General features: G+C 39.4%; 3 protein-coding genes and 1 long non-coding RNA gene across 10 annotated transcripts in view; 3 read left to right on the top strand and 1 right to left on the bottom strand.

Moving 5' to 3' along the window:
• EXOC3 (exocyst complex component 3) overlaps positions 1-7,307 on the top strand; it is a 26,043-nt gene extending 18,736 nt beyond the window's left edge. For both annotated transcript variants that reach the window (XM_027886902.1, XM_027886903.1), the window contains exons 9-13: positions 762-912; positions 1,627-1,749; positions 4,589-4,750; positions 5,884-6,011; positions 6,462-7,307. In XM_027886902.1, coding sequence (XP_027742703.1) covers positions 762-912; positions 1,627-1,749; positions 4,589-4,750; positions 5,884-6,011; positions 6,462-6,633 — 736 coding nt within the window. In that variant the 3' untranslated portion in view covers positions 6,634-7,307. The remainder of the gene's footprint in view (positions 1-761; positions 913-1,626; positions 1,750-4,588; positions 4,751-5,883; positions 6,012-6,461) is intronic.
• A 1,103-nt stretch (positions 7,308-8,410) lies between these two features.
• PDCD6 (programmed cell death 6) lies at positions 8,411-18,158 on the top strand. 3 transcript variants are annotated; one of them, XM_027886840.1, is made up of 6 exons: positions 8,411-8,539; positions 11,519-11,580; positions 14,376-14,420; positions 15,413-15,565; positions 16,240-16,349; positions 17,616-18,158. In XM_027886840.1, exons 1-6 carry the CDS (start codon positions 8,454-8,456, stop codon positions 17,712-17,714), a joined length of 555 nt encoding a protein of 184 aa, XP_027742641.1. In that variant the 5' UTR covers positions 8,411-8,453; the 3' UTR covers positions 17,715-18,158. The 3 variants fall into 3 exon arrangements, with proteins under 3 accessions (XP_027742641.1, XP_027742639.1, XP_027742642.1); XM_027886838.1 differs by having other exon boundaries at positions 15,413-15,571; XM_027886841.1 differs by lacking the exon at positions 8,411-8,539 and adding an exon at positions 11,298-11,426 and having other exon boundaries at positions 15,413-15,571.
• Positions 18,159-19,373: 1,215 nt separating this feature from the next.
• On the top strand, positions 19,374-22,343 carry LOC114058942. The gene is made up of 3 exons (XR_003571549.1): positions 19,374-19,470; positions 20,240-20,364; positions 22,234-22,343. It is a non-coding gene; the product is annotated as an uncharacterized LOC114058942 (long non-coding RNA).
• LOC114058940 overlaps positions 20,212-23,448 on the bottom strand; it is a 31,763-nt gene continuing 28,526 nt past the window's right edge. For all 4 annotated transcript variants that reach the window (XM_027886834.1, XM_027886835.1, XM_027886837.1 and 1 more), the window contains 2 exons: positions 22,161-23,078; positions 20,212-21,252 (listed from right to left, as the gene is read on the bottom strand). In XM_027886834.1, the coding sequence (XP_027742635.1) occupies positions 21,197-21,252; positions 22,161-23,078 (974 nt within the window). In that variant the 3' untranslated portion in view covers positions 20,212-21,196. The remainder of the gene's footprint in view (positions 21,253-22,160; positions 23,079-23,448) is intronic.

Genomic DNA, 23,448 nt, shown 5'->3' with positions numbered 1-23,448 from the left:
TGTATATGTTACAGGTACAAAGATGAAGCACAGTTGTATAAAGAAGATCATCTGAAAAATCGTCAGTATCCTCAGTGCTATGTTCAGTACATGATTGCAGTCATCAACAACTGTCAAACCTTTAAGTAAGTCTGCGTGTTCCTGCAGTATTGTGAGAAAAATAGCTTTAGATATTTCATTTGTAATACTACCTGTTCCAAGGACCTTCTCTTCTTCTGTACACAAAGAGGGTTTCAGCTGAGATAGTTTAGCTGAGTTTTAGAAGGCAGATATTGTGATTTTCCCTCACTGGTGAAAACCCACTTGTTATTCCAAGAATTTCATTGCCAAAGACAGACTTGTCTTCAACTTCCAGAATCTGGAAAGGTCATTTCATTTAGTTTGACTGGGACCTGCCATCTTTTCTTCCATTGGATCTCTCACAGATCACCTTCAGACAGTGTGCTCAAGGTGAACTGAACTGGAGAAAAGTAAAGGTAGACCTTCTATTAAGAGTATCAGAACAGGGCTCATGTTTTGGTGTTCAGCAATCCAACACCTTATTCATCCATATCTGCTGCCACTGTCATGTCTACAAATCGTTAACACACAAGGCTGATCACCTTAAAATCATCCTGGAGAGTAAATTTAAGCTTCCAGAGCAAGTGGCACTCATTGTTTCCCCTTGCATAAATAACTGTTTGCTATGTCTTTTTCTGTGTATGCACTCCAAGAACTGTGCATCAGTGGATGATGAAAAGCTTTTTTCCTTTGTGTCACAGAGAATCTATAATCAGTCTGAAAAGAAAATACTTGAAAATGGAAATGGAAGACCCGTTGTCAATCAGTCATGCAAACATGGATGCAACTTTAGACATCATTGCCAAAGAAGGATGCTCTAGCCTGCTAGATGAAGTCTTCATGGATTTAGAGGTTAAAACTTTTTTCCTCAAAAAACCCAGAAGTATTATTTTTAAAGGAAAGATATTTAGGAAGGAAGTACTTGTGGAACCTTTAGATTGCTAAACATATATGTGGTGTGCTAGCAAAATGCCAGTAAATGTTAGTATTGTTCTTCCATGGTATAGTTTGCATGTAGGAGTCTGGAAGGTTGCTTAGTTATGTTTCACAGGATGACTTCAGGCAGGTGTTTTGTATATAGTTAATATTTTCTAGCAGATTGTACTTAGTCTTATGTTGTTGAGTTTTAAGAATTATTTGGGAAACCACTACTGTTACTAAGTTGTCATCAGAGGTACAGTTCACCTGTAATTAAGATACTTAATTGATTCTAGAGGTCAGCCCTTTCTGATTGATAGATTTCCACATTTAGGAATTCTAGCTTCTTGTATAAAATTCCTCAGGGAAAAAAATTACTACTAAAATGAAATTGGGAGTATGGGGAGGGAGGCAGTTAAATTAGAGAAATGGCAGGGGTGAAGAAAGATGCTCTGGGACTCAGTAGATTTGTAATAACATTCTGAATTAATGTAAAACACCTTGAATGACTCACGTGAGGAAAGATGTGGGAGCAGTGTAGTTTAGAAATGTATGACAGTTAAAATTGTCTCCCATTTTTTAGTGACTGCACTGATACAATGAAACTGTCAAAAATTCAGTCTGATCTATTGTTCTTTACCTTCTCAGCCACACCTCAATGAGCTGATGACGAAGAAGTGGTTGATGGGGTCTAATGCAGTGGGGACTATATGTGTCACTGTAGAGGATTATTTCAATGACTTTGCAAAAATAAAAAAGCCATATAAAAAGGTAGGTGCAAAATATTCCATGATACTTTGCTAATGTACTCTGAACATCATGTTGATTTGGAATTTCTGAATAGTAAATGTGAAGGGAGATCTCACTGCAGTCTATAACCTCCTTGTGAGGGGAAGAGGAGGGATAGTGATCTCTTCTCTGTGGTGACCAGTGACAGGACCCGAGGGAGTGGCCTGAAGTTGTGTCAGGGGAGGTTTAGGTTGGATATTAGAAAAACGTTCTTCATCCAGAGGGTAGTTGGGTGCTGGAACAGGCTCTGCAGGGAAGTGATCACAGCACCAAGCCTGACAGAGTTCAAGAAGCATTTGGATGATACTCTCAGGCACATGGTGTGACTCTTGGGGATTGTCCTGTGCAGGACCAGGAGTTAGACTCAGTGGTCCTTGTGGGTCCCTTCCAACTTGGCATATTGTTTGATTCTGTGGATGGAATTCAGAATCAAAATACAAAAATTGGAGTTGATTCATCACTAGAAATGCAAAAGCATTCTTCATCATCATATTGCAGAACTCTGAATCTACTGTTTCTTTCTCATCCGTTTTGTTCACAGCCATAAAATATTGTCAGACAGATCTAAGTTGCAGGATTTAGTCCAGAAAATGTATTGGCATGTTAATAGATATTCTTACCAGCTTGTACTTTTCTACCTCTCCTCAGAAGTTTGTAGTCTGATAAAATTAGCTTTTCTGAAACTAGTTTTGCTAGTCTGTAATTACTTTTTTTTTATAAATGCACATCAAATAATTCCTAGATTTAATGTATACAAGGAAGCTTAATGAATTTGGTGCCTAACAAATGCATAGCTATGTTTAAAGTGCTCTTATAACAGCATAATGTGCTAGGTTAGGTTATCTTTTTATTTTTCCCCTGTGGTCTGTCAAAGGATATCTGCATTTCTCTGTTGATAGAAACGAGTAAAGTAATATGAAAGATTAGAGTCAGGTTTCAGTAGTTAAGACAGCATGTCTTAAATAATTCCCCAAAACTTAAGAAACTGCTTGAATCTAGCAAAATAAGTACTTGGGTAGTACTAAATAGAAGGGCTTAAAAGACAGTTTCCAAATCATGCACTTAAACTCTTTCTTACCTTAGTTCTTAAAGTGATAAAAGGGAACTGCTCAGAGTTTCTCTGATGATCTCTTAACCTTCAGTATTTGCGCAACCTAGAGGTTATTAAGTGAAACACATATTTTCAGTCCAGAAAAAGGGTGCAGAATAAGTTAAATTGATCCCAGAATTAGTCTTTATCCATGGAACAGCTTTCTTTTCCATGCTTAGCATGAGTTTCTAAGTGTTAATACCAACCTCTGCAAACATGTTTCATCATGTAGCATTTATTGCCACCTTGTGGGGAAGAAGATTACAAACAGATTTTTTGATGTTCATCATATCTGCTATTCTACTGTCTCCCAGCACAAAAAAATCTCCCATACGTGACACCGTATGTTCTAGCACAGGATGAGACTCGCCTTTGTTTCCTGCAAACAAAGTACCTGCAAGAAGACTGTAACCCAGTGGGAAGGACACTGTTCTGGAACAGAGGGGATCTGGATCTAACAGTCATTCTGCTTTGCCATTTTCCTCATGTGTAGAGTGAATGCCCTGCCATCACACCATTGGCTTTTCTGGAGTGTTCTCAGTTGTAGTAGAGCTGTTCTTCACTTACTTTGCAGCAGGATGGGGCATATGTGTCAGTCTCCCACAGTCTGTTCCATGCAGTTCATTTTCCTGCATGTAATTGGCATCAGTTCCACCAACACTGGAGAAGCCATCCCTGAACAACCAGTAAACTCTGGTATTTCTGCACAGTCTTGAAAGCAGAACTTGAAATTGTATTTTCTGTGTCCTGGATGAGGGTTGTACTTTGTGATCTACTGTTTTCTCCTTTTTTTCCTTTTTTCTGCCCTTTTCTCTCTTTCCTGAAAACTTTCTCCAAATTTTTACTGAAGAACATGTTGATTGGAACTGAATCTTAATACATACTACTAGTAAAACACAATAAAAAATTTGTGACTACCTAATATGCCATCTTTTTCTTGATTGTAAGTAACTCTGCCACCATGCTTAGGGGAAGGAAACACCCCTGAGGACTTGTGGGATTTAAGGACTCTCCTTACATAGCTGTTAAAAAATAAGCATGTGAAGGTTTTGTGGCTTTGGTTTTGTTCTTTATTTCCAAACCTCCAAATTACTCTTGCATCAATACCAGGTGCTTCACCTAGGTACCAGTAGCTATTTCCTATAAAAAGACAAGTGTAGAACATCAAATAAGTCAAGGAAGAGCTGAGAAGGTGATTGCTGCTGGCTTGCCAGGTTTCTTACCAGACTTGACAGAGATAACATGGGCAAGATTTGCTGTGCTTTATGCAATGTACCGGAGTTCATCAGCAGAAGTTCCTGTCGTGGCTGGTCATTCCTTGACCAGAGATCCAAAGAGCAAGGCTGCAAGGCCAGACACAAGTCCGTTCTAAAGATTATCCATGTTTGGATGATCACTTTGTGTTTGTTCTTCTGTCTTTGATGCTTCTCAAAAATAATTCAAACATGTCATTAGAGATGTCTTGGATTTGTTATTTCTCATAATCAACATATCATTAGGGAGGGACAGATTTTCGTTTCTGTTAGCACTGTGAATATCTAAATATCTAAACACACATAAATAGATATCTAAATATCTAAACACACATAAAATAGCAGTAGCAAAAACTGTATACTGGTGACTAAGTGCAAATACACAGTTCAAAGTCAGATAATTGTCCAAAGCCTAAAAGTAATGGCTACATTTGCAGGTATCACTGGCATAATCCACCATCTTTTTCTTGTCTTTCAGACAATGACTCTTGAGGCCCATCGGAGAGTGGTTGTGGAATACATCAGAGCAATCATGTTGAAACGTATATCTTTCAAGAATGCAGAAGAGAGAAAAGAGGGTGCAGAAAGAATGATCAAAGAAGCAGAACAGTTCCGATTTTTGTTTAAGAAGCTTGCAGCTGTAGGTATTTGCTTTGGGTAATGCTGGTAATCTCGTAATTTAGAATAAACCACACATGTTTACTGCTTGGGTAAAACAGCTAGGGCTGGATCTCCATGTCTCCAAAATGTTGAGTGACTTGTAAATATCAAGGGTGCCAGTTGAGGGCACAGACAGTTTATGAACACACAGGCCTGCTGCTAAAATTTCTGAGCACCAGGTTCTACTGCTTTGTGCTTTTACAGCTCTCTGCAGCTGAATATTTGAATGGCTTCACAGAGGTAGGTACCCTGAATTCATAATAATAAGTGAAAGAAAAAAGCAGTTTGTTGTTTGTTTAGGACAAAAATTTTAAAAAATCGGGCTTTGCTTTTTTTGGCCAGAAGAAAAGGTGACCTGGCATTGAACAGGTGCAGTTACATATTACCTAAGGAGCATGCATTTGGATCAACAAGACAAGTATTTTGACCTCATTTAAAACAATGCACAGAAAGATAAAGCCTGAAAAACTGGCAGAGTTCATCTCTGCTCACTCCTGCATCGGAGCCCTTCAGGATGTGGGATTTTGTATAAGATCTGTTCAGATTAGGGTATTGATAGAAGATGTTGTGGAATAAATGAAACAAACAGTACCAGATTGGCAGAACCAGATGACCTGGAGCTAAGAGCACTAAAAATAGTCTAGAGATTAAATAGCTAAAGTTCAGTTGATCAGTCATTGAAAGCTGCTTTGGTGGCCAGATGATTAGAAGGAATCTAATGCAGGGCCAGTTTTTAAGTAATGTTTCAGAAGAGATCTGGCTTTCACATCAATTATTCCTAATATTTATGCTAGTAGAGCCCCCAAAGTTGAAGACTAGAATGTATGACCATGTGGATAAATATAACACATAGTTTGTAGGACATGACTTTCTTCACTGATATTCTAGGGTAAGTCTCTGAATGAAGAACAGGGAAAGAGAGAAGGGAATTATAGTGACAATTCACAAATATTTTGGGGTTTTTAATGTCTGAAAATTCAGTTCTTCAGGACATTCAAGAGCATTGTTGGACAAAATATTAATTTAAGGATTGTTTCTAGATTTGGGGAGCATTGCTATTGTTTTGGGGCTTTTTTAGTTTTGGTTTTGTTTTTTTTTTTTTTACTTTTGCAGAGCTCTGGAGAGGACACTGAAGGACTCTGTGACATCATTGAAGCCATTGCAGAGGTTATCAAGCTGACTGATCCTTCACTGCTCTATCTGGAAGTTTCAACTTTAGTCAGTAAATACCCAGATATCAGGTAATTTTCTTTGCCCTCAAATTTAAAAGATAGATAGACAGATAACAATTGTAGTTTCTTTGAGCCTTGGGCAAATTTCAAAACAGTGTGAAAATGTGTTCATATTTTTCATACTTTAGAATGTAACCACTTCCTTTTGAAAAATAATGGTAATGTAAAATGCATGCAAGCTGGCATGTGTTTAAGTACTCAGTGGTACAGCAGAGGAATAATTAAAATACTTCAATTCTGTGTTTTGAGAGGATAAAATAGGTTTTAGAGTCCTAAAAGCAGACAAAACAGTGCTTTTTATAAGAACTGGAAAAGTCAGTTCTGAATGACTAGATATCTGATTAAAGATTAAAGTATATGCTGAAGCTGAGTGAAAGGATTGCCAACTAAGTGCTGTTTCTGACAAACTCTTGCTTTGCAAAGTTTCCTAATGCCAGTTTTACTGTTTTCCTTTGGCAGGGATGACCATATTGCAGCTTTGCTGACAGTGAGAGGTGATGCCAGCAGGGATATGAAGCAGACTATCATTGAGACTTTGGATCAAGGTCCAAGCCAACCGAATCCAAACTATGTGCCAATCTTTAAAGAAATTACAGTTCCTACCCTAACTGTGCCAAAACTTCTTAAGTAATTGACAACTCTGTGTTTGTGTGTCATTACTGCTCTGGGATCAACAGATTTGAAATATTTGAGGGCAAATTTGGCAATGCTATCTCAAGTGAAGTTCAGTATATATTGATACTTGCTAGGCATGTTTCTAAAGACTTGGATGTGAGGAAATGTAGTAAGATTTCTGAAAGAAGATGGATTAAGGGTCATGCTTGAAGAACAAAGCTTTTAATGGCATGGGGGGTTTTTTACTGACCCATTTGTTACAGCTGTTTTTGCTGTCAGCAGATACTTTTTTGTTGTGGAGTATGTTTGAACAGTGCACTGCAATGCTATATAAAGATACCAAAACCTGCAGAGCTGTATTAGTGCTGGATATACTAACATACATTGCTTACAATACCTAAACAGACTCCTTTAGAACTATCTTTATATAGCACTGCACTGAGTGTTAATGTCCTCAACTCACTTTCACGTTATATTTTGTGTATGTACTTAATTTGGTGTAAAATAGTTTATTGCAGAAAAATTAATTATGAATTCAGTTTCCTAAAGTAAGGGACTGAAAGAAATTGCAACAGTGCAATTTGATTATAGGTTGAATAAATAAATAAAGACATAAGGTACAATTTTTTTCATTGATTCACTAAAAACAGCACATAAAGCACCACCAGTTCAATAAAATGTTAAATGATTTCTGTGTTCAGCTATGATTCTTTGCATCCTTACAGATTTACAGCAGATGTCTTTTTTCTTGGTGTGTGAATAAATATTGGATTTAATAGTTTTTCTGAACACACAAGATACTGGGTTTTATTTCCACAGTATTTTCAGATTATAAACTTTTAATTATAAAATAGTACTAGACAACTGCGGATTCAAAAATACTTCATGAAGGACGCAATGAAGGCATTACTGTTATACCTGAACAGAGCTGTCAGAGGTAAGTCCAAGGAAGACATGAGCCTATATTGTTTTACTTAACATTCTGGAGTTTGTGTATGTAACTCCTTTGGCCTGTGAACACCCAGACCTTCTGCCATTCCAACCCTCTCACCGACTCCTCAGTACCCCAGAAGAGATACATGCAAGGTCAGCAATTTGGACAAAGGGTAGAACAGAGTGTGGCTTTCTTCACTGACAAGGGGGAGCATGTCCCAAAGGATAAGGACGGTTCAGTAGAGCGTCGTATTTGTATCTCTCTGCTTGGGAGGTTTTAGCGAGCCCTGGAGGCACTCCAGGTCCCAGGGGACCATACAATGTTCCTGGATATTGTGGGGAGGGGAATTAGGCTGATTTTTGGATGATTGTGTTCAGTCTTCAGCTAAAACTTACTAAGGTGATAACTAGTTTGGCTTCTGCTCCAATTCAGTCCTGCACTTGAAATTCTAATCTCGTGTGCTTTTGATCTTCACTTCGCGTAAGGGAATCATCGGGCTTTGCTTTTCCCTATCGCCCCTTCTTCCCCTGCAGCAGTAATAATCCCTGCAGAGGCTTGGATATTAAATTTATGCTATTTCCCCTCCAGGACAAGCCAACTCCCCTGAGCGGGGACTCCGCAGGGATCGGTCGCAGGGACGGCTCCTGACTTTGCGGGAACCTTCGCAGCGGCTGATGGCTCAGTGGAGAGGGCGGGGGCAGCGCCGCCGCTCCCCGGGCGCGGACGCACTCAGCTCAAGCCGCAGGGGGCGGGGCCGGAGGCCGCACAATTCCCCTCGTGAGGCGCTGCGGGATCGATCCCGGCGGGAACAGCTCGGGATTCCCCTGGGCGGGGCGGGGCGGGGCTCGTGCCGTCAGGGCCGCGCTGCGTCACGGGCGGCCCGTGGCGGAAGCGCGAGGGCGATGGCGGCGGGATATCAGCACCGGCCCAACGGCGGCGGCGGCGCCCCCCTGCCCGACCCTTCCTTCCTGTGGAACGTCTTCCAGAGGTGAGGCCGCCGGCACGGCGTCCCCCCGGGCGGGGAAGGGGGCTGCCGGGGGAAGGAACGGGCGCTGGGACGTGCCCGGAAGCCGCTGTGGGATTCCGGTCGCCGGCCCCCCGGGCATCCAGCGGTGAACGCCGCGGCGGTGTCCCTGTGGGGGGAACCTCGGGGGCAGCTGTAAGAGAGGGGTGAGGAGAGATAAGGGCGGCCGTGGCTTAGCGCAAGGGGGAAGGGGATTGATGGGAGCGCGAAAACACTGAAGTAATTGTTGGTCTGAGGATCCAGAAAGGATTAAATCCGGAGGATCAGTGCGGCAGTACAGGAAGGCTTGTAAAAAGGAATCTGATCTCAGGGGAAGACTTTAAAGCTACCAAAAAATTGATAGTTTTAGGGCGAGAGGACGTTGTCTTGAGCTGCGCTAGGGGAGGTTTAGGTTGGACATTAGAAGGAATTTCTTCACAGAAAGGGTGATCAGATATTGGGGTGTCAGTATTGCCGGATGTATTGGGCGGAGTCACCGTCCCTGTAGGTGTTCAAGGAAGGACTGGACGTGGCACGTAGTGCCATGATCTGGTTTGCATGGTAGTGTTCGGTCAAAGGTTGGACTCGATGATCTCGGAGATCTTTTCCGGCCTAACTGATTCTGTCATTCTGTGAAATATTTTCTTGAATTCGCGTGGAGCAGAGAGACCCGCAAGGGAGTCAGCAAGCCTGCGTTAAACAAACGCACCGTTGAGATTGTAGCAGTAAATAAGCCAAAGGAGATTTCACACTTGTCTCACGTCGAGGAAACCGGGGAGGTGCCTACGTTGGATCCGTTTTTATGGGAGATGAGTCAAGACAGATCCTGTGACACTAGTGACAGCAAGAAGAGGTTAAGCAGTAGACAAACAGAAGTTGCTAAAACTGGGTAGTATTTACTGAGTGACTCAGGAATGCGGCAGCTTACCTACCCAACCTTCTGTAAAACTTTGTCTCAGCACTCGGAGAGAGCAGGCATGAGACCATTTCTTTTTTTAAGGGGTCCAGAAAGAAATAGCAGTCTCACTTCTGCACCAGGAAAATGGATAGAAATCATCTTAAATGTTGTAGTTAGTCAGACTTAATGGAGGAGTTGCATGGCTTTTTGTGAAAGTATTCCTGTCCGAAAGACTACTATGTAAATCCTGGAATATGTTTGATAAGAATTGGGTATGGATATGATGGCTAGAGCTGATGCAATTCATATAATTTGTAAAGTTTCCAGAAAGACTCTCAGCAGTACCAAAGGCCTTTTAAGGGAATCCAGTAAATGTAGAATGAATGAGAAGGTCTTTTGATGGGTGGGAGACTGCCTGAAGAGTGTGTGGTCATCTGCCACACTGACAGATGGAACTGTTCTGGGATCTTCATTCACTTTATTCAGGAGTAACTGGGGGAAAACAGAGTAGGTCTAGATTAGATATTAGGAAGAAATTCTTCACTGTGAGAGTGGTGAGGCACTGAAACAGGTTACCCAGAGAAGCTGTGGATGCCACATCCCTGGAAGTGTTCAAGTCCAGGCTGGATGGAGCTCTGAGCAACCTGGGATAGTGGAAGGTGTCCCTGCCCATGGCAGGAGGGGTGTATCTAGATGATCTTAAAGGTCCCTTCCAACTCAAACTGCTCTATGATTCTGTGAAAAGAGGGTGAATGGTCAGATGAGGTTTTCTGATTCCTGCAGTAAGTGAGGCCTATGAAGCCTTGCAGGAGCACCTTACAGTCCTGAATGACTGGGTCCTATCAGCCTGTCACGGCCAGACTGTGATCGCTGTATGACAGTTGAAATCCAGAGTAGGTACTTGATGTCCATAAGGAAAAAAACATTTTAACTTTACATCATTTTATTTATAAAATGAATGTGCTGACTGATGATGCTCGCGAGCGGAATAAGTAGGTCATAATGTATTTTCATTAAAATATCAGCTTAGCACTTAGTAGGAGCTCATAAAAAGTAAAAAATGTTCAGAATACTGAGAAAAGAAATAAAGAATAAAAAAGGGGAATATATTTTTGTTATTATAATCTTTGCAATTTATGCTTGCAATTTCCATGTCACATGTTGATTACATAATTTTTGAGATGGGGAAGGAAGCAATAGAATGAACTGAAAATGTTTAGAAAAAGACAAGAAGGACTAAAGGGAAAAAAGTCAGCTTGTGCGAAGAGGGATCAACTGAGCAGGACTCTGCTTTGGAATGGTAGGAATGAGAGAAATTAAAAACTGTCAGTCCAAGGGGAAGGTCTTTGTATGGGATGAAGTCCCCCCACCACTTTCAGATACCGTTTTAAAGAAAGCACGATCCTGCTTTATTTGGGCAGAAATTACTTAATTCGTTAATTTTGGCATAGAACTAGATTCTCTAAGACTGTGAAGACTCACTGGAAGCTGGAACCTGCCTGTGCTTTTTCCTTTTTGAACCCCTTTGAGAGGGCTCAAGGCCCTGCAGCCCATTGAGTCTTTCAGTACTTTGGTCACATTAGTGACTCTCTCCATTGCCAAGATGGAATTCCCATGAGGGAATCTGGGTGCCAAACCTGTCGTTCCAGTTTGGGAAACAAACAGCTTACTGCTGTGACATTAGGCATTTTGTGGATTTAATTAGCATGGTGTGCTCTGCAGTTCTCTTTAAAATACATAAATTAATAAAAATACTTTCTTGTGCAGAGTATGTCCAAACTGTTTTATTGTCAGTGTGTGTTTTTCTGTGTGTCTCTTCACTCATAAGTAAATCTTGCAGTTTTCCTTGTAGCTTTTATTTTGTTCCAGAATATCTCCTCAGTCTGAATGAAGGGTTAAATTTGCAGTAACTGTGAATGGTTGGCCAAGTTAAGTGCAATTAGTGACTTTTCAGGAAAAGGTTAATCTTATCTGGTGAGTAAGAACCAGAATGTTCAAGTCTTCTGTGAGTGGAACCTGTTAAATTCAGCCATTTAAAGCTTGCTACCTTTTTTTTTTCCCCCCAGAGTTGATAAAGACAGGAGTGGAATTATATCTGATAATGAACTTCAGCAGGCATTATCCAATGGTAAGTCTGTAAATGAGCCATGAGATGGATGGTTCATTGTAAACTTAATGTTAAATTTCTTGTGAAACTGGTCACTTGATGCCATCATTGTTTGAACTGAGGGATATCCTTACCACTGATTAATACTATTTAATCTACAGCAGAAGGCTGGGGAGGGGAAGAAATAAAAAAGGACAATCCTCCTGATTTTTTTTTTTTAAACTGAGTATCTATTGTAAATGTTACTGATTTGTATTTTGGGGAATGAAGGCATCCACATCCCTTTTATTTTTCCCCATCTCTGCTTCCTGGAAATCATAACCAGTTATTTATATATTCCTCACTCATCACTGTTGAACCTTTGCTTTTTAACAAGGATCAGTGTGTATAACCTTGACAAAGATCAGCTGTTTACAACCAGGCTTTTTACTGAACATAAAATCTTTTCATACAGTATGGTGCAGGAATTGAAGATGATAGTAATTCTTTTTTTTCTTTCCCCAAATGAGGCATATTTGAGGTTTTCCCTAACAGAGTGGAAAGGTGCACTCTAGATCTAGTACTAAAACTTTTTGGTAGTCTGTCAGTTCCCTGTATTAATGCTCAAAGAATAACTAGGGTATGGTCAAATAAATCATGGAAGCAAAATTAAAAATGAACTTTTTTTTCCAGTAGCCTATTTTTACTTTCCTCTCATGACTCAGTGTGGGTAGGGTTGTACTTTGTGGGTTTGTTTCCACTTAGGAATCTGAAAAATGGCATATTGAGGTTGTTTATGCACCTTTGAGTTCATATCAAGTTCCTCTTCTCTCAGGGTTTAATTCCTTTATCCTTCCTGTGCTTTGTTACTGAGAAAGATTTAAACTGATGTGAGCTGCAGTGCACACAGGCTGAAAGGCCCCTTGTTGTCAGTAATTGCCTGACTTAAAATAATTTGGTTGGCTCTATTTTGTAAAATATATCTGAACCCTTTTCTTTCCTTATTTGCAGTGTAGATGAGCAGTTGCAGTGCTTTGCAGTTATGAAGAATGCTTACCGAGTGTTAGACAAAATATTTACAGAGCTGTAAGCTTCCTTCATTCCAAGAGATTCTAGATCTTGTACATCAAAGTCACTAAAAATTCACTATAGTCTTTTCAAAACATATCCCCTAGTGGATGGTTGTGCATAGCTGTCCTGCAATCTAAGATGGGCTAAAAGAATGTTATGTGTTTATTTCTAAAATATTTTAAAAAGTCTGCATAGTGCTCATTAAAATTTGAGGCTCAGTGTGGTTTTGACATTTTGACATTTTCAACATGTCAAGTTTATGCAAATAACAGTATGCTTCTGTGGAAGGGAGTGATCATCACGTTGTATAGCTGTTTGCACAATAAAATCCTATGCTTCCTTCTTTTCTTCTGTGCTGCTGTGTGAATTGACAGTAGGGTCAGGAGAGGAGGCAGGAACAGTCTTTCACTGTTTGTTTGGAATAGGCTGAAATCAGTACAGTTCTTCAGCTGTGGAATTGCTCAGATTTCACTCTGTGGCATCTATATGAGTCTCTTGAATATTTCAACATGAAATAAGTTAACTTGTTTCACTTTTTTTCACTGTATTTTCACTTTTCCTCTTCTGTTCAGAGTTAAATGCTGGAACCCTATTAATAATTCCATTATTTTTTATTCTTGTCAGGAGACAAACAACTCTAAGGTACTGATGATCTCTGTCTAAAATACTGTTTAAACATTTTCAGAGCCATCTTTTCTCTTTTTCTGCTTACATTCCTCTTTATGTGCCAATAGTCATGTGCCCTGCCTGCAGTACAGGGTTTCCCCCATTGCTGCACCTGTAGACTTACATCACTGCAGCTTGGTCCAGCAAAGCTCAGTACCAATGCAACCCTCCTCTTAGGTACCTGTGGTCAGCTACTGCATCACTGCTAGCACCTCTGCAGTGCTCCTCCTCTCACTGATTCCTTTACTCCTTGTCTCCCCGATCCTTTGTGGTCCCTGCACACAACTGCAATTTAAATCTGCTGCTTTGTCCTCCTGGTTCCCTCACAGGCTCTAGAGAAATGGTGGTGAAGTTCTAGATGAGGCACAGTATTTCTCTTAATTTAAAGCTCAATGCTTCCTAGCACTCAGGAATGCTCTCAACCAAGTGCAAACTATTCCACAGCAACTAGCCTCTAAATACTCAAAGTACAAAGCTCCTCTTCAAATGATTATGCTCAGGCCCTTTCAAGGAACAACACTTCTTGTTCTGAAAATACTAATTTAAACTCATGCCTAATTGATCTAGCAGTGGAGGTGGGATAGCTCTAAATTGCACTGTGTGGTTATGCCATTTTAGAAACTTTTTACTTCTGTCAGAAACTAAGTGCCCTGGAGTAGTCCTGTAAAACGGGAAATGAGCAGATGGGTTTTCACTGAGGAACAGATATGAGACCTTGATTGAGTTGTAAACTTAAAACTCTTCTGCTACCATCAGTAGAAAAAGGGGTACTACAGTTTTGATCTTGCTTCCTATCCAATACTTCCTGACAGCCTGGGATGAAAAAATTCTTTCTTAGATCTTCCAGGATTTGTTAGGGTTTTTTTGTTGCAGCCTGAAAAATGTTGGTTTCTGTGTAGCACTCGTACAGCATTTGGTCTGAAGTCATCTCTGAATGGTCAAGAACATCATTACTTCAAAGCAGCCTTATTTTGTAACACGGCAGCTCCATGTCATCTAGCTCTGAATTCACTTTTCTTAACGGAGTTTTTGTTTGGTTTGTTGCATTTTATTGAAATGTTGCTTAGTATTGAGGAACTAAGTAATTCTTTCTGTTTCAGGCACATGGACTCCATTTAATCCAGCAACAGTCAGGTCAATTCTTGGTGAGTGTAGTTGTGTGATGTGAAATGGTGAAGATACTGTTTTGTGATCATTCAGATGATTGAGAATGCTATCAATTGCTGCACTGTTGTTTTTTTTTTTATTTTTCCTCAGAGTGTCCAGCAGTAGGAAGTTGAGTTCAAATACTTTGCCTTTTGATGAATGCAGGGATGCCCTTTTTGTGCACACACGTGCACTGGTCGAAGTAGCCTGAGAAAATTTACTGACAAACTGAATAGATAGTGAACGTAATTTATGCATGGGGAAATCGTCAGATATTCTAAAAAGATATTATATAGCTTGTCTTTTTAAGTAGTTTTTCCTGTCTTGCATTTTAATCCTATGTTTTGCTCCAGAAATACCAAACACCAGCTTTAAAATGTTTGAATTTTCTTCGGTGTCCTAAAATAATTGCCAGTAATGTGGAAGATGATGGTGGTAGAATAGGATAAAAATTCAAGCACAATAACTCTTTTCTGTGACACAGTTCATAAATCCAAGGACTAAAGTTTTTGCTTTGTTTTCAATAAGTATTCAGCTCTGAATTCCATTGCTGTGTCACATGCTTTCTGTATAAAGATGACAGTATCAGTAGGTGCAGGTGAATATCCCAGTACTTTTGGCAGGGAATAAACTTAAGACTTTTTAATGTGTCCTTAGAAAAGAACAACCCATCCCTCTGCCCATTTTGATTGATCACTGGATGATCAATCAAGCCCTCAATATTTTCAAACTGAAAATGAAAACCCAGGAAAAATAAGCTTTCTGCAATTCATTCTGTTCATCTTTCATCTTTCTTTATCTTTCTCCTTCAGAGGATGACTACTTGCTTTCTCTTATTTTTCCAAAATATCACTTTTATTTTATCAATTTCTTTTCTGTCTTCAGTGCCCTATACAAAGTGCTCTTGCCGTCTTCTTAAAATACTGGCAAAATCCTTGCTGAGGAGTAGCAGGATTCAGGTTTTATTTGGGTTTCTTAATTTTTATTTCAGGTATGTTTGACAGAGAAAACAAAGGTGGTGTGAACTTCAATGAATTCACGGGAGTCTGGAAGTACATCACAGACTGGCAGAACGTCTTTCGAACGTATGACAGAGACAATTCTGGAATGATTGACAAAAATGAACTAAAGCAGGCACTAACAGGTTTTGGTAATTCATTTGTAATTACAGTTTTTATGATTGAGTTATGTCATCAATTGAGCTTCTTATTGTTAGGGGTTTACTGCTCTGACAAATGTGACTAAAAATGAGGCAGGTGAAGGGCAGCTACCTTTTCAGCTGTAAGGTTCCTTTTAATGATGTCCATGCCACAAGCACATTTTCTTTTTTAAAGCTCTTCCCTTTAATGGAAAAAAAAACCCAACCCACACATGTACTGACACATCTAGTTCCAGCCTCCTCTCTCTGCTCTGAGAGCGTTACCAGCGCTTCAGGCAAATGTCTGAACTTCCCAGGTACTTGTTACAGCTTGCCACTTTTTAAAACAAAGCCAGCTGTCTATGCTTACGAGAGCACTCTGATGGCAAAAGAACTCACGTTCCAGTGACTTCACTTGTACAGACTTGAGCTGCAGCCCTAAACCGTTCCCTCAACCAATTAGTTGCCTTAATCAGTAATTATATTTACTATGACTCTGGGTTTAATTATTATTAAGCATGGTTTTTATTGCATGCCTTTTATAACAGATATTTAGAAAAAAGATCAGTCTTAACTCCCCACTGTTTTCTCATTTAGTGACACATGCCTGCTGAACAGCCTTGTTCTTTCTGTAGGACTGTGGTATTTGAAACCTTGTAAAGCATTTCTCTTTTTCCAAGGTTACCGACTGTCTGATCAATTCTACGATATCCTTATTCGGAAATTTGATAGACAAGGAAGAGGACAAGTTGCTTTTGATGACTTTATTCAGTGCTGTGTTGTTTTACAGGTAAGAAATGAGATGTGCTTTAATGCCAATTGAAAAAAATTTACCTTTTCTTAAGCTTTTATGGTTCTGGCAGTGGATCTAGAACAATAAACAAAAGATTTATTTATAATAAACCATTTGAACTAAGTATACGAGAGGAGCTAGAAACATCTTCATATATCGGTCTTCATTACGTATCCATTTTGCATCACAAGTAAGTTTGATACAATTGGGAAGGAAAAAAAATGTAAAATAGTCTCTGTGTTTTGAAAGGACAACAGTTAACACTATCTCCATTAGTTTAATACACACACTTCTTCTGGAGCCTGAGTGTCAAAAATGGAGTGTGTCATGTCCCATGGTGCCCATAATTCTTACAACTTTTTTGTGTATCTCTGTGTTTAAGGCTCTGATTAAAGGGGTTTGACCTAGCAGCTGAATTACTCAGTCTTTCATCACAGCAGTACCTTCAGGGACAACGGTAGTAAAAGACATTTCAAATAAACCAACAAAAACCTTTGAGAGAGAGTACTGTAGATTTGCAGGTGTATTTCTTTGTTTAGAAATCAGTCACTAGGTGATTCCTCACTTCATTGCTTAAGGTTTCTTAAAGCTTACTGATTTTTCTGAAATGTATATAAGATTCTGTGGAAAAGCTGGAAAACTGTAGGAGTACACAAGCTGAGTTTTAGTAGAATAGGAAAAAGTGTGTTGCTCTTTCTGCTGGCCAGCACTGCAAGAATATCTTAAGATATCTTTTGATATGCAGACATGAAGGGAAAGCAGTATCCTGTAAAAGTAGTATCCCTGTTATTTGCACTCAGGTGTCTTGTGTCTTTCTTGTTCTTCTCCTTTCAGCTTTATGTCTGTAACTGTAAGTCTGCTGAAACATCAGTTGCCTTGATACTCAATTGTAATATAAGGCAATCAAAATTAGTTATAAACTTGAACTCTAGCATAAGGGCATATTTGCCTAGAAGGTAAGAAATGCACAAGGTATGTGTTGGATTCTGTTTCCAAATGAGTCTCAAATGTAGCATTGTTTTTACCTCCCCTTTAAAGCCAGTTATAAAAAGCTGTCTAATCTATAAAGTGCCCAGAGACAGACTTGGGTGTTGTATCATTATTGGCAAAGAGCTATCTTTATACACACAAGACTGTAAAATGGCTACAGAGGGGATGAACAGAAAGGGTTTCACAGAGCTGTAGAAGCCGGGCGGCAGGAGGAACACATGGCAGTCTGAACCTTCAGAAACAAAAATGTGTACTTTTTTCTCTCCTCCTCAGAGGCTGACTGATGTGTTCCGACGATACGACACTGATCAAGATGGCTGGATCCAGGTGTCCTATGAGCAGTATCTTTCCATGGTCTTCAGCATCGTATGACACTGATAACTAGGAATTACACACTGGCATTACACAGACTGGAGTTGCCAAATCATCGTGTACTGAATCAGATTATTGATGTATTATAATGGATGTAACTTCACGTTCTTAAATTTTGTATGTTGGTCATCACCTTAAGAATCTGTACTTGAGTTGGTTTTTATTTTGTATTATTGTATGATATGACCATCTCTGCTTACTGTAGTACAGAAAGCACAGAATCTAGATTTAACTGGTGCAATGTCAAACTTAACCTATTTCACATATCCTGCATGGGAAAAATGACTCTTTAGAAATGCCAAATGAAAATAATGCTTGTTAGTTTATAAAAGAGTTGGAAGTCAGAAGTTGCACAACATGTTTTGCATGTGCCTTACTTTTATAAGAGTTTAATGTATTAATTTTTAATACAGAATTTAAAATTAAGTAAAAATATTAGATCAACTTTTGTAGTCTATTTCACTCTTGTACAGCTTTAAGGGGGTGGTGGCTTTATTTCTGTATTTCTACAGCTCAGGGATCTCTCCCTGCCTCCTTTTTCCAGGGTATCCTTGGGCGAGCTTCAAATACAACTTCTTCACACCTTTGTCCATTACTGCATCTTACTTGATAAGTTCCGCCCAAAAATGAACTCTGACTAGTCTGAATGTGTTCCCCCTGCTTAGTCATCTCATTTAACATCAGCTCTCTTCTACTTTGTGCTGAAGCACTTATTTGAAGTGGCCTTGAACTGACAGTCAGACACACTTGTAAGGTTACCCTACACCTCACCATTTACAGCTGATGAGACACAGTGGAAAAACTGAAGCAAAACAATTAATGACTGTGTCACACACTATCTCCTGCAGTAACTCTGCAAGAAACAACTTGGAGGAAGCAAAGAGAAGTTAACAAAAAAACTCAAGGTTACAATGTTATTTCTGGGTGACCCTGAGATCAGCTCAGTCGGTTAAAGCATCTTTGGCCCTTATGGGTCCCTTCCAACTCAGAATATTCTGTGACTCTGTGTCTTAGCCAAGGTAGAGTGTCTGGTGTCAGGGTGAAGACAGCAAAGTGGCAACCCTGCAGTTGTCAAAAATCTGCTGTGCAGAAAAGCTGCTACTAATTGTCAATAATCAAGACCCTTAGTGACAGCAACACTGAACACTCTTCTGGTGTGAAATATCTGGGAAGAGACCAATGGTCTCCATGGCATAAGCCCACCAAAATAAGGAATTCTCTCAAAGCACTTAGGGCATTGCCACTCAAAGGACAAGGGGGCAAAAATAATGGCTAATATCAGAAACTACCTCATGCAACACCATTGAATGAACTGTGAAAGTTACTTCAAGGGAGAAAGACTTCCACCAGTTACTGCTTGAAACTTCCCTCCCCAGAAGGCTGAGATGATCACTAGAAACGTTCTTTTCCAAAACAAAACATTAACAGAAGAGCCCCAATGTTTTGGGCTAAAAAGAACTTGCTCATTCCTTTCCCACTGAGGAATCTGTCCTTTTGGATCATGCACCCACATGAAGTACCGTAATCCTGGGAAATGTTTTAAGGAGCATTAATAGGTCTAAGCTACAAAACTAAAAAAGCTGGAATCTGACAGACTTCCCAAGTTGTCTTTTCTAAAGGATGTCTCTGTGTCCAGTTGTCCTTGTTCTGCTTCACTGTCTTCCACTTTGTGAAGGAGCATCACTGCTGCAAAGAATCACCCAGGTGGCTCTGGATTAAAACAACTCTTGTCCCAGTGGATAACACACATCTGAAGGTATGAAAGCAGGCGTACCACAGACCAGGAAAATGGCTGAAAAATAGACCATTTACCCCCCAGTGCATGTTCTAGCCTGTATTTTTATCAATGGCTTTCTAAGGAAATGTGAAATTGATGCAAAGGGCTCAGGTGCAGCCTCAAAATGCTTACCTCTGTGCCAAAGCCTATTTTTTCCTACAGTTTCAGAATTTTAGTTGCACTACACTTTCTGTGGTAGTAACATTTGTGTAAATGACTTCTGATAATTTTTAAATGTAGATAATAACTGATCAGTCCCACAGCGTTTTAAATCAAAACTGGCAGACACCTGTGGTAGGAAATGTTACTTTTCCCCTTTAAGCAAGAAGAATTACTATGTAATTCAGTGGATAAAAGTGTATGGCACAACTACTAAGTGTATGCCATTTTAAACCACTCACACCAGTACGTATGAGAGGAAGTAAGGGAAATAGTGAACAGGAATGCAAAAGGAAAGCATATCTTTTCAGATGCAGAAGCAAAGTAATTACAGAAGAACTGTAACGTTTTAGGGAATTGAGTTTATATGCTCAATAATAAATTGCTATGAGTTTTTGTTAAAATTTACATGAGAGGATTTAAAATTTATTTTGTCAGGCTCATGAAGACTAATCCTGCTTCAGCATAAGTATTTAATGCTCAGACACAGTTCAGGTATGGGTGAGAAGAAAAATGATAGTCCACAACACAGCAGTGAGAAGGAAAATGGACCCTGGGGAGTAAACTGTCTCACTTTACTTTATGTCAGCTCCATGTAAGGTGGTTTTAATTACATAAAGCAGACATCCAAAGCCAGGAATTTATCAGCATGCGGCCCAGAAGTGTGGGGAAAAGAAAAAAAAAACACAGACCACTGATAAACATCATGAACTGGTAAGTATTCCTCAGTTAGTATGACATTTTGATTATTTTTTTTCCTGTTATTTTATCTGAGTGCCTTATGGATTCTACTATTTCTTGATAAGCTTTTGCCAGTAGAAAGAATCAAGATTTTTTATTTTTAGGACGGGTCAATCCATCAAATGAGTTTTTAAGTAAATTTATAGCAATTTCATTCTGAACAATATAATAAAATCTGCATATATTTCAAACCTCTTTATACTATGCAAAAATGAAAGTAATAGGCCATATTACCTACCAGTTCTAGAATAGATAACATTTTCCTCATATGGCATCACATTAGGACAGATTGCTTTGCTGTGACATTCTTTCCTTGTCTAAACAGAAATGCAGTGTATCACTTTCTAAAAATATGCCAATTATAAAGCCTCCAATTAATAGAATTGGCCTTACGTTTGTGTGAAGAAAAGTAAACCAGTATTTTTTAATATTCTTCTCAAGGAGGTAACATAAAACTTCTTTTTTCTTTTTTTCTGAATTGGGAAGGGTGTTAAAAGGTTTAAAAGGTCTTTCTGCTGATGGAATAACTTTAACATATTTTCAAAAAATAACAAAAGATTTTTTCTGTAATATACTAAGATGTAACAAATACATTACAAAAAGCCTAAACAAAATAGTATGTTCATCCGTTATGTGCAAGTTTGTGTTCCAGCTATATTTTACAGGTTAAAAAATTAAACCCTACCTCCCTTTACCCTTCCAAAACCAGTTAAATGCAGAATTAAATGCAGGCTCTTTCCTGAAAGGCAAGAGATGGAGACTCTTGAATCTCTTCATCTGTTTCCAGTTAAGCTGTTGTTGCTCCTCAGTCTTTTCCTCTAGTTTCTACTAGCACGTTGACTAATGTCTGAATATTTAGTTCTAGAAAGAGGAAATAAAGATATTTAAAGTTACTTCTATTTCATGATCTTTCACATAACACAGCATAGAAAATGTTAAAATGAAGTTTTCCTCTTAACTAGCTTCCTAGTTAATTAACTAATTCTAGTACCAGAAGCACAGTTTGCATTTGTCCAAATGACAGGTATACAGTACATTATGCCCACCTCCCTTTAAACCCTTCTCATAATCTATTTCCAAAGGAGAATCTTTTATTTTGAATACTATATCACTATTCTTAACATTAAGGACTATTGCTACAATAATTAGAAAAAAATAAATTGTCATATAATGAACCAGCTCTTTGATAACATTAATGTTATCCCAGTGGGTTTGATCCATTTGGATTATTTATTATAATGCCATCCAGGTTTGGTTCTGCATGCATTACAATATGTTTTTCTTTATGCCAATACATTCTCTAGAATAAATTACATATTCCTCATACAGCACCACATTAAGACAGAGAATGCAGTTGCTGTGACATTCTCCTTTGCTTGTCTAAACAGAAATGTAGTGTATCAATTTCTAAAAATATGCTAACAACATAAGCATATTGCAATGTAACATTGCGACCCTAACCGTACAAAGTCATGATATAAAATGCTACTTAGAGTGATGACCTAGGACAAACCTTTCCATTCAGGAAATTTTTATTCTATCAAAATTTCCTCCGACTGTCTGCTCTGTTTAGTTGTCAAGAGGCACAGTGTCCTCAGAGAGGCCATACCACCTTTCTCCAGCGGATACAGACACTGAGCAAAAAGAAAACGACTCCCCTGAACAGCACGTCCTGTCTCTGCAACACACACAACACACAATCTCCTGCCTGTGTTAAAGCAACTACGTTGATGTAACTCATTTTATATGCAAACTAATCACAATCTTACTTTGAAGTACTGGATAATACGGAGCCAACTGTTTGAGCATCCTGGTCATTGTAGGTATATCCTTTCCTTGTAGTCTGTTCACAGTGTTGGAAGCAAGACCAACATCATCTTCGTCAAACATCCTATCTGAGCTTCTGAACTGCTGGTAATCTCTGTGTGAACCACTGCCAGAAAATGAGTCCTGATGTGAAGTCCAGTCACTCTTGTAGCCTGCTTTCTGATGCCTGAATCCTTGACAACTAGATTCCCGATTCCAGCTAGACTCCTGGTTCCAGCTAAAGCTCTGGTTCCACCTAGAGTCCTCATTCCGCTCATTCCACCTGGTGTCCTGGTGCCACCTGGAGACACCTCTTCCTGAAACAGCAGAACTTGCAGAAGATGTACAAGTATTCACAGACTCATCATTCTTGTAAGAGGAATACCTTTGTAATGGATCATTTGTGGAGTATCTCCCAGATGAAGGATACGAGGCTGTAGAACTGGGATAGGATAATCCTTGATCACTTACAGTCCATGCTTTTGTACACGCTTGTTGATTCCTCCATTTTGTATTTTCCCTGCCATATGAGAGCCTGTTATCACGGAGTTCACTTCCTTGCACGTCTCTGGACAAATATTCTGCTGAGTACTCCCTCACTGGGCTCGTCTCATAGGAAGAGGCCCCACCAGCTGAATTACTGCCAGATGCAGATCGGCTGAACTGTCCCAGCCATTCACTGACACCACTGGCAGGACTTCCAGTCTGAAGAGCAGAAGAGTCCCTGAGTGCAGACATCATGGCAATGTCATTAGATGTCATATGACAGGAAGATGATCCATCATCTGTTTGGTAACTGTATAAGTGAGCAGGAGCAAAAGAAGCATCTGCAGAGTACTCTTCATACTGAGACAAAAAACCTTGATTCCAGTTAGAACTTCCTGAATAAATAAAGAAAGGGCACTAAAAGTTAGCAAAATATTAAAATATCAACTGCAAACACAAGATTTTATGAAGTGATTCTATGAAGTGTCCTTCTGTTCTTTTCCCATTTTTTGCCTTTATGTCTCACCTGAGCCTGCCATCTTTTCACCCAAAAATTCTAACATTAAATAGGTCAGGAAGGGTCACTGCTTGGATTTCCTATAACCTTTATTGCTGTAACACTACTCAGTGAGACAGAAATGTTCTTAGTTGAGGTTGAAGTCATTAAGGCTTAAGAAAATGATATCCTGAACTGACTCAGAGGGCACAGAACCAGAGCATGCTAGCGAAGAAGCACTCTGGCTGGCCATTAAAGTAAATTTTTTC

Source organism: Empidonax traillii, unplaced genomic scaffold (genome assembly GCF_003031625.1).
Source record: "Empidonax traillii isolate 1590-97213 ecotype Southwest subspecies unplaced genomic scaffold, ASM303162v1 scaffold196:size3368384, whole genome shotgun sequence".
Taxonomy (NCBI): Eukaryota; Metazoa; Chordata; class Aves; order Passeriformes; family Tyrannidae; genus Empidonax; species Empidonax traillii.
Note: the sequence above shows the minus strand (reverse complement) of the source record. Positions and strands in the feature narration are given on the sequence as shown.